General features: G+C 36.5%; 1 protein-coding gene across 1 annotated transcript in view; it reads right to left on the bottom strand.

Annotated features, from left to right (window-relative positions):
* Window positions 1-10,207, bottom strand: part of RASSF8 (Ras association (RalGDS/AF-6) domain family (N-terminal) member 8) — a 24,298-nt gene extending 14,091 nt beyond the window's left edge. Inside the window, exon 1 of the mRNA XM_006866955.1 lies at window positions 10,011-10,207. Coding sequence (XP_006867017.1) covers window positions 10,011-10,113 — 103 coding nt within the window. The 5' untranslated portion in view covers window positions 10,114-10,207. The remainder of the gene's footprint in view (window positions 1-10,010) is intronic.
* Between the last annotated feature and the right edge of the window lie 789 nt (window positions 10,208-10,996).

Raw genomic sequence — 10,996 nt, 5'->3', positions numbered from 1 at the left:
TTTTAAAGTGTTGAAGGGCAAAGATGTCAGCTTGAGGATTAAAGTATGCCTGACCCAACCCATGGTATTTTCAGTAACCTCATATGCATGTTAAAGGTAGACAGTGAATAAGGAAGATTGTAGAAGAGTTGATGCTTTTGATTTATGGTGTTGAAGGAGAATATTGAAAGTACCATGGGCTGCCAGTAGAACAAACAGATCTGTGTTGGAAGAAGTGCAGCCAGAGTGCTCCTTGGAGGTAAGGATGGTCAGACTTTGTCTCTCATACTTCGGATATACTGTCAGGAGGGACCAGTCGCTGGAGAAGGATATCATGTTTGATAAGGTGGAGAGTCAGAGAAAAAGAGGAAGATCTCTGGTGAGATGGACAGGAAAAGTGGCAGCATCAATGGGCTCCAGTGTGGCAACAATTGTAAGGTTAACCAAGGACCAGACAGTTTCATTCTGTTGTACACAGGGTTGCTATGAATCGGTACCGACTCAATGGCACATAACAACAACAATGTTAAGTTTTCCAAGGAACGACCGGTGGGATTGAACCACCAACCTTGCAGTTCAAACAGACCTTGTTTCCAAGTGCTTATCCCACAGTGCCACACCAGCAGCCATTATTAATTTAAGACATTATTACTGACATAACAAGGCTGACCAGACATTTCTTTTATATAGTGAGTTCCCTTCAAAGTGTCAAAACAATAGCAATTTTTTAGAGGGGAAAAAAATCTTTGTTAAGAAACTTCCAATTGGACATAGTGCAAAGCATGAGGGCTCTGGAGCTCAAAGGCCTCTGTACAAACCTGGCTCTGCATTGAATGACATGACTTCACGTATTACTCAATTTTGGTTAGTCTTAGTTTCTTCATCCATAAGATGAGAGGAGTCTTTTCTTATAGCACAAGATTGTTCTGAGTGTCAAATGAGAATGTAACATAAGGAAATGTTTGGAATAACTGAAAAGTGCCATACAAATATATTGGGAGTTACAATGATCAAAATACATAAGCAAATAAGGGAATGAAAAAGAAAACCTTAGCATTGCCCTTTTTGAAACCACGACATCGTTTCATGACCTTCAAGTTAAAAATCACTACATGTGTCCCAAGAAAAATCACATGACACTTTGGCAAGGTTAAAACTGTCCCATGTACATAAACTACTTAAAAAATCATAGCCCTTTTTGTTCTTGTTCTGCCACCTACTAACTATTATTAGCTATTTTGTGTCTTCATCAAAAATATGAGGGTAAGACCAGGTCAACAGCACGCCTCCCCCTCGCCCCCCCAAAGCCAAGGATTCGAGTCTAACTCACAGAGCCTATAAGAACACAGTGGAACTGCTCCACTGGGTTACCAAGACTGGCAACCTTTTGGCTAGCAGATAAGTGCTTAACATCTGTGTCACTAGGGCTCCTTTCAGTCCAATGAAGTCTTTTTAAAAAGAAAACTGAATCATCATATTATATGAGCTACATTAAAACTTAAAAGACTCTAACTTTTAAGCTTGAAACTAATTAGAGTCCTTTAAATTTTTAATTTCCCATTGCTGCCCTCTGAGAACATCTTGGTAAAGGAGCAGCTAGAATTATTTTTGCTGCCGGTTTTTCTTTTTGTTACATAATGAATAGTTAATACTATGAGGCACCAAAATAAATAAGTAAAATTTCCATCTATCAGTATGTAAAGCTTTTTTTAAAAAACAAGTAGATAATATGTATGATTTTATGATGAAAATTAGATTTTAAATATTTTACACAGGAATCAATTTTTTTTTCCCCCTAATAGTTTGGTAAGGCCTTACTGGTCCGTCTATTTCATTTAGGTTGCTCAGTTTGTTTCTTCTGTAAAACTCCTTTATGGTATATATATGCATGGGCACATTTAGCTGTAGCTTATATACTATCCAGTTTTATAACTAATAAACTGCACTATCCTTTCTATGTCTCTCGAATTATCTACAGTATGTGTCAACTTAAGAAGCCATTTGGCTACCTAAGGATGGAACCATTGTCAGATAATTTGTGATCCAATTACATAATCGTAGATACAATATTGATTATAATTTTAAGTAAGCAATTGAGTCCAATCTCAAGAATCATAAATTTCATATAATGAGGATAACCACATAAAGAGTGTAATGGATTGAACTGTGTTCCCAAAAAATATGTGTTGCAAATCCTAACCTCTATGTGTGTGGTTATAATCCCATTTGGGGAAAATTTGTCTTTGTTATGTTAATGAGATTTAGTGTGGGGTGTGCCTTAAATCAATCTCTTTTGAGATATAAAAGAGATTAAATAAACAAGTTAAAGAGCAGAGAGAGGGGCAGACAAACACCAAGCCACATGAAGACTGGCTAGGAGTACAGCTCGGAGACAAAGACTTCCTCTAAAACCTAGAAAGGTAGAAAGCCTTCTTCTAGACTGGCACCCTGAATTCAGATATCTTGCCTCCTAAATTGTGAGACAATATATACTTGTGGTACTTCTGCTGTAGCAGCATTACATTACATAACCAAGAGAGAGACTTTAATGCATCAATGGTCAATGGAATCTTTCTCCTCCTGCCCCACATCTCCTCCCACCACTTTCTTTGGGGGAGAATTTTTTTTTTTTTTTACTTTTTTAGTCGTTGTTTGGAATACACACACATAGTCAAATGCATAATACTAATTCAAGTTTCTATGTGCACCATTTAGCGACCTTGATTACATTTCTTGAGTTGTGTAATCACTCACCTGCATTTTCTGAGTTGTTCCTTCCCCATTAATATAAACTCACTGTACCCTAAGGTTCCTATATAATTTTTCAAGTTGCTGTTGCCATTTTGATCCCATATAGATAGTTCTGAAAAGAGCATAATGCTCAAGGTAGACTATTTTTATTTTACTACTTAATCTAAACTGTTGCTTGGTTTTAAGATTTCAGATGCTACATCAGTGGAATCTTACAGGATGACTGAAATAGGTGAAAAAGAAATAAGATTACTGATTGCTGTTGTTGTTACATGCCATCGAGTTAGTTCCAACCTATAGCGACCCTATATAGGGTTTCTGAGGAGCAACTGCTGAGCTTGAACCGCCGACCTTGAGACTCAAACCAACTTTGTAGTCCAGTGTATTAACCCACAGTGCCATACCAGGACTCCAGATAACGGATTATGCTCACCTAATTTAAAACAAAATATATGACTATGAACTTTTTGAAAATTCACACTGAAACTCAAATATTTAAATGTAACTCACCCAAGAAACATTCTGCTCTCATTTCAATGATTTTTAAGAATAGCAATCATTTTTTACAATTTTAGGAATTTTCTTTTGAGAGCCATAAACCAAAACATTATGCTTATTCAACAAGAAAATATGTATCAAACAATTAGTATTTGTTAAAAACTGTGTCAAGTCCTGGGGATGTAAAATCTACTCGACATCTTAATCATCAGCCCTCTTTGTAAGTTGTAGTTTTAAATGACAATTTATCTTCTTTTCCCCTAGCATCAGATTCTCTGTACCTCACAATGAAAACATCATTGAAAAGACTCAAAGGACTGTGACAGAGAGCTGGCAATAATCAGCTAGAAATGTAAAGATCAAATAATTTGAGTCTTTTCGATGGATGTTTCTGGAGTAAGTAACACCTGACTTACTCTTTATCTATGGTAAACAGACTACATCACTGAATTTTTCAGATAATAGATACTTTGTTCCCCAAGTTATAAGCATTTTGATGAAAATTTTGTAATCTATGTGATGCATTCTAGGATTCTTATGCGTACTCTAGTGCATGTAACTAATCTTTTCCATGCTGACTTAGAGTTCTTATAATGAACACTGATCTCTGTTATAGAATTTACACTGTACAGTGTATCGTCTGTAAAACGCTGGCATTTTCATAGGTATCATCTTAATTTATTTCGTGAATTCAGCAGAACAGGAATCATGATCTTCATTTTATCAGTGAAGAAATGAAAGTGTAAAGCATTTAAAGTAATCTCTCAACAGCATACAGTTATTCTGAGAATTTATCAGTGATTTTTTCTGCTGTAATGTTCAAGTCCTAAGTGAAAATATTAAGGTAACGCTTACCATAGATTGCTTGTTTTAGGATGACAGTGACATAATAAAATAATACCTATGAGCACAACCTAGCCATTCGATGTGCATTCGAAGTCCTAGTGTGGTGCTATAGGATACGTACTTGGCCCCAAGGTTGGCTTGGACTACAAAGTTGATGGTTTAAGCCCACCAGCCACTCTTGATGGTTTAAGCCCACCACCCTACATAGGGATTCTATGAGTCGGAACTGACTCGACAGCCTTAATAATAACAAAGCTGTGCATCCAACCCTAGTCAAATGATTCACAATGGCCTGTAGAAAAGCACTGGACGGTTGATTCCAAGGTCAGTGGTTCAAACCCAGCTGCCACTCCTTGGAAACCCTAGACAGGGTCACTATGAGTTGGCCCCAATTCGGTGGCATTTAATAATAATATTTTTCTCAATGTGCTGGTGAGAATATCATGTAATCACAGAATTACCTATATTAACTTAGGGGCTATGTGCAGTTATAACATAAATTTACTATTAAAAATAATGAAAAACTTACAGAGTATCTACTATTTGTGCACTGTGTTGACTATATATTATCAAAGTATTAACAAAAACAATAGTTAACATTTATCACTATACAAGGCAGTAAAATAAGGAGAATTGTTTGCAGCGGTACATAATCTAACCCCTCCTGACATGAATCTGTTATGCACCATGTTCTGTAATATAATTTTTAAAGGTATAGAAAATACAGAAGCCATTTCAGATAAGTATGATTGGACTTTTGTTATAAATATTACAATTATAATTGATGCCCGTGTCTATAAAAAAGTAGGATATTTTACTTCAGAAGCTTTTTTTCTTGTTTCATATTAATTCAATCAGTAATTTTTTATTTCTTAATCATTCATTTTATTTTCTAATAGACTGTAGAAGTATTAACTGATATAATAGTAAAGCACGGTTCTTCAGTCAGACCACTTGGGTTTGAACCTCAGGATTTTACTGACTAGCTATATGAGTTCAGAATCAAACTCAGAGCAGTTTTGACTCATAGCGACTCAGTATATATAGGGTTTCCAAGGGGCGGTTGGTGAGTTTGAACTGCCAACCATGCAGTTCAAAATGACCTTGCTATCCTGCACTTATCCTACAATGCCACTAGGGGTTAAATATGACAATATAAAATACATTCCTTTCTTTCTCTTCTAAAGAATCGTATTATCTTAGAGATGCATGGTATTTTAGGTGATTATCTAGTTCACCCTCTGATTTAAGGGGAAAAAAACCCCCAACCACTTAAAAATGTATTCATTTATAAATATGTACTGAATGCCTACTATCAGCTGTTCCACGGGAGAAAGATGAGGCATTCTACTCCCGTTAAGATTTACAGCCTCGGAAACCCTGTACTGGGTCACTATGACTCAGAACCGATTCCACGGTACTTACCAACAACAACAACGTTGTCTGGTCCTGTACCATCCTTAAAATTGCCATGTTTGAACCATTATTGCAGCCACTATATCAATCCATCTTATTGAGGGTCTTCCTCTTTTTTGCTGACCCTCTAACTTTCCCAATGATGGGTTTCTCCAGGGACTGGTCCCTCCTGACTATTGTTGTTAAGTGCCGTGGAGTCAGTTCTGACTCATAGCGACCCTGTACACGGTTTCTGAGGCTGTAAATCTTTACGGGAGCAGAAAGTCTCATCTTTCTCCTGTGAAACAGCTGGTAGATTTGAACTGCCAACCCTGAGGTTAGCAGCCCAATTTGTAATCACTACGCTACCAGAGCAATATAACATGTTCAAAATACATAAATCGAAGTCTTGCCAATTCTCACTTCTAAGGAACATTCGGGCTGTCTTTTTCTAAGGCAAATTTGTTCAATTTTCTGGTAGTCCATGGTATATTCAATATTTTCCACCATCACTATAAATCAAAGTCATCAGTTCTTCACTGTCTAGCTTTTGCATGCATATGAGGTGACTAAAAATACCATGGCTTGGGTCAGCTATACTTTAGACTTCAAAGTGATATCTTTGCTTTTTAACACTTTAAAAATGTATTTTGCAGCCCATTTGTCCAAGGACCTTGTGGTTAGCAGACCAGTGTTTATCCTAGAGCAGCACACCAAGACTCCTCATTTGCCATTATTGTTGTTTTTAAGTGCTGTTGAGTCACTTCTGATTCACAGTGATCCTGTAATGGGTTTCCAAGGAGTGGCAGGTTGGTCTGAATTGCCAATCATTTGGTTGGCAGGCCAGTGCTTATCCTACAGTGCGCCACATCAGAACTCAGGGGGATGTAAATACAATATGTACACATAACCATCTCATCTTCATCAAAACAGCAATGATTTAAAAAAAAAAACAAAAAAGAAATCATCAGGAGTGGTCTAGGTTGTGGAGAAACAGGAATCTTCATCCACTGCTGGTGGGAATGCATAATGGTACAGCCATTGTGAAAAACAGTATGGCGGCTCTCCAAAAGCTGAACACAGAAGTACTATATGACTGAGCCATTCCTCAATATATAACAGCAAGATGAAGAGACATACTACACCAGTGTTCATGCACCAGCTCACGTTATCTATTTACAATAATAAGACAGTGGAAACAACTGAAATGTTCAATAATGGATGTATAGATAAATGAAATGTGGTATGTATATACTATGAAATATTATTCAACTGGAAAGAGAAATTAATTCCCGATGAATGCTACACAGATGAACCTTGAAGACATTATGCCAAGTAAAATTGTTCACAAAGGACAAATAGTTAAGATTTTTATGATTTCATTTCTATGAAATAAGCCAATATATTTTGATATATATTGGTATATATCAGTAACCAATACTGATTAATGGTTACCAGGGCAATGGGGAGGGGTAAAGGAGAGTTTCTGCTTAGGGGGAAAGTGAGTTTATGTTGATGGTGGTAGAGTAATTTGGAAAAGGATAGTGAAAATGGTAATACAATTTTGAGGAATGTAATTAATGTCACTGAATTACAAATGTAGACTTCACTGAATTAATGTTTTATAGTATATATTTCACCACAGTTAAAAAAATAAACAAAAACACATTAGGCATATTTTATCAAATCCTGGTGTGGTGCTGTGGGCTAATGAGTCAGGCTGCAAAGTCGTTTGAACTGCAAGGTTGGTAGTTCAAGCTCACCAGCTGCTCCTTGGAAGCCCTGTACAGGGTCGCTATGGGTCAGAATCGACTTGATGGCACTTTATAACAACAACAATAACAACAAGGATAAGCAGTGTACTTTGAATCACAAAGTTGCAGGTTCAAATCCATCAGCTGCTCCTTGGAAACCAATTGTACGACATTTACAAGTTCTGCTTTTATTTCTTTTCTTATATCTGAATGGATAATAAGATGAATACAGAAAAAAATGTTAGTGGTAACATATATTTGTAGACTACCAATTTGTGTGCTCATTTTCCTATTCTGATAGAGTTCTGTGATTATCTAAAAATAATTGTAGCTATCCAGAAAGCCCCAGTAATCTCTAATTGAGAATTTATACATAAGTGCCCATCCATATGGGCAACTATGTGGACTTATGCTGAGAAGTCAGTCCACAATAAATCTTTGAGAATCATTTGTGGTTTGGTCAGTCGGTCCGTACTGTGCAAATATTGTTGCTGCTGTAAAGTGCTGTCGATAGGTTCCGACTCATGCGACCCTGTACAGGGTTTCCGAAGAGCGGCTGGTGAGTAGTGAGTTTGAACTGCCGAGCCTGCGGTTCAAACCAACATTGCAGTCCAGTGCTTATCCTACAGAGCCATACCAGGACCACACAGGTAAACTTCTATTAAACTAAAGCATGGAAATTCTGGGGTTGTTTGTTACAACAACGTCTCGTAATTAATATACCTTCTCAGGCTGTTAACCTCAAGGTCGGCAGCTCAAAACTACCAGCAATTCTGTGGGAGAAAGATGAAGCATTCTTCTCCCATAAAGATTTACAGCCTCAGAAACCCTGTGCAGGGTCGCTATGCGTCGGCATAGACTCCACAGCACTTAACAACAACAATATACCTTCTATTTTTTCATTCAGTAAAAATAAAGTTAAAATTCTATATATTTTAATTTAGTGTTGACACCCTAAATACCAGTAACTCAAATAACAAGACAGATAAATGTTCAAGTATATGTAAGAAACATAACTTCTATGTTGAGATAATCTTATTACATAATAGAATCAGGGATCAATAGCTTTGGCCAGCTGAGTTATCGCTCACATGAATTCTAAATCCAATAAAATATTTAGGATACAGAAAAAGAGGTATTTAGCCAAGTTTTGATGACTACCATAAAGCATCAGCATTCAAACTGATAACTTTTCAAGAGAGGTCTTGGACTGAATTATTGAGAAAACAAAAAATGGGGGAAAGGGCAGATTCAGTTAGTACTGTTTTTAGATTGTTCACAAACAGGTACACTTTTTAGCTACAATGGATAAACACATACCTGGTACATATGGACATTTTTCTCTCATGAAATTATACATAGAAAATATATATGGATGATGCAGTTTCCTGTACCACTCAACCACTGTGACTTTTGGTAAAAAGTATTCACTGTTTTTACCATTGTCCATAGCTTGATTTTAAAATGTAACAAAAAGTTAAGTTTGTTATTCTAATTCTACTATTTACTAAACAAACAAAGCTATATATTTTGATTCATATAAATTATATGGGGCTCTCTTTAGAAGGGGCATTTACTAAACAAGCTGGTAGAGAAGAAGAAAAAATGAAATATAAATGCTTTAATTTTCATCTCTTTAATAATTAAACCCATCCCCCAAATTAGTCCCAAATGCAAGGAAATTTCATTAGTTATGAAAGCCTAGAGCTCACTGTATTGTTTTAATACAAGAATGTGCTATACTAACTATGTAAGGAACGGTCAAAAGAGGAAGATGTCCATGTTAAATGAAATCTTCTCACTTTATATCAGTATCAGGTCATCTGCTACAACGCAGGTAGGAGAACCACTTCTATCAAATGGTAGGGTTCCATGGGACAGTGCGACTCATTTTAATCCTAAACTAACTTGACATGTTTCCAACATAAACAAGAAAGACATAAAATAAACTTTTGATAAGGCACTCAAACACAAAGAAGCACTTATTACCTCGTACAATGATGACCACAGTTTCCACTTAATATGGATTTAAGTTACAAAATGTAAGCTCTAACCATATTGCTTGATTTACTGATGTAGGTGTTGATGTCCTTGCTATGTTCCACAACGAGGTAAAGCATAATATAAGATAAAGATAAGCTTAAAAGTTGAAATATGGTAGGAGAAAAAGATAGAGCCAAAAGACGTCACTTGTTAACTATGTGCTTAACAACTGCATTTTCACTATATGCCGTTGCTAAGTGCTGCCCAGTAGGTTCCGACTCATAGCGACCCTGCAAAGAGTTTCTGAGTGTGTAATCTTTGTGGGAGCAGAAAGCCTCATCTTTTTACTGTGTAGTGGCTAGTGGGCTCAAACGGCTGACCTTGTGGACAGCAGTAGAGTGCATAATCCTTCAGAGCCACAGTTCTTTTCTTCACTACATAGGAAGATTTTAAAAGTATGTATTATATTTACAGCGAAGAACTATTTAATTTGCTGCACTTCTTTTCTAAAAAAGTATTTGCAACTATTTAAACAATAGGATAAACCACTAGCATACAGCAGTGCAGACTCTGTACTCAAGATTAGAAAAAGCTGGAGGAAGCCAGAGAAAGCATCATGGGAGCTGTAATAAGCAGGAGAATGTAATAAGTAACCCGTGCTTGTGAGATGGACGCATTCTAAAACCAAATGAACAAAAGCCATCAAGAGATTTATATTCAAAAAACAAACAAAATAAAAAGTGAAAATACAACAAAAGAAAGCATAAAATACTTACAGGACCCCCAAGGAGTTCAATGGCTTACCTATGGCTTGAGCTAAGGCAATTACAACCTCCTGGCAAGTTGTGACTTCTGTGACCCCACACACAATCCTCTGAACTCCATCCACCCAGACTTTAAGTTCCATGGTGCACCAGCCAATCACCCAAATGCCCCAAAACTGGTCATGAGGGGTCAGGTCATGTCTCTGGAGACAGAAACACAGATAAGGCAGTCTGTGTAGTCAGCTAAAAAAGGAAAGAAAAGAAAAGAAAACAAAAAACCATTAAAAAACATTTAGGGAATCTTAATTTTTTTCTTTCTAATGAGTACACAAATACTACATAAGACAAAATAGTAATATACAATAATCCTACTTCAGTTAATATTCATATGTTTACTTATTTTACAGAACTGAATTGAGCAGGACAAATATAACCACAAATAGCAATATTTCATGACACTGCTTTATTTTACCATTATTTTCATAATAATCATGTTAATCATTAAGTCATGCTCCATTGGGTTAAAAAAAATCTTAACTTATTTGATCAAGCTTTATTGTTTAATATAATCATATAAGCTGCTTCCTTTCTTTTCATTTCCATTTTAAAAATCATTTCTTTAGGATTCTGAGGTTTAAAATTAAACAAAAAATTTTAAAGATTTAGTATCATTTTAAGATGCGTGTTGTTGTTAGATGCCGTTAAGTCAGTTCTGACTCATAGCGACCCTATGCACAAAGAATGAAATATGGCTTGGTGCTGTAACATCTCCACAATTGCTGCTATGCTTGAACCCATTGATGTTGTCACTGTCCCAATCCGTCTCCTTGCAGGGGGACGGGGGATGCGTCTTCCTCATTTACACTGACCCTCCACTTTAACAAACATGATGTCCTTATCCAGGAATTGGTTCCTCTTGATAACATGTCCAAAGTACACGAGACAGAGTTTTGTCATCCTGGCTTCTAAGGAGCATTCTGGATGTGCTTATTCCAAGACAGAGTTGTATTCCTGGCAGTCCATGGT

This window comes from Chrysochloris asiatica, unplaced genomic scaffold (assembly GCF_000296735.1).
Source record: "Chrysochloris asiatica unplaced genomic scaffold, ChrAsi1.0 scaffold00098, whole genome shotgun sequence".
NCBI lineage: Eukaryota > Metazoa > Chordata > Mammalia > Afrosoricida > Chrysochloridae > Chrysochloris > Chrysochloris asiatica.
Note: the sequence above shows the minus strand (reverse complement) of the source record. Positions and strands in the feature narration are given on the sequence as shown.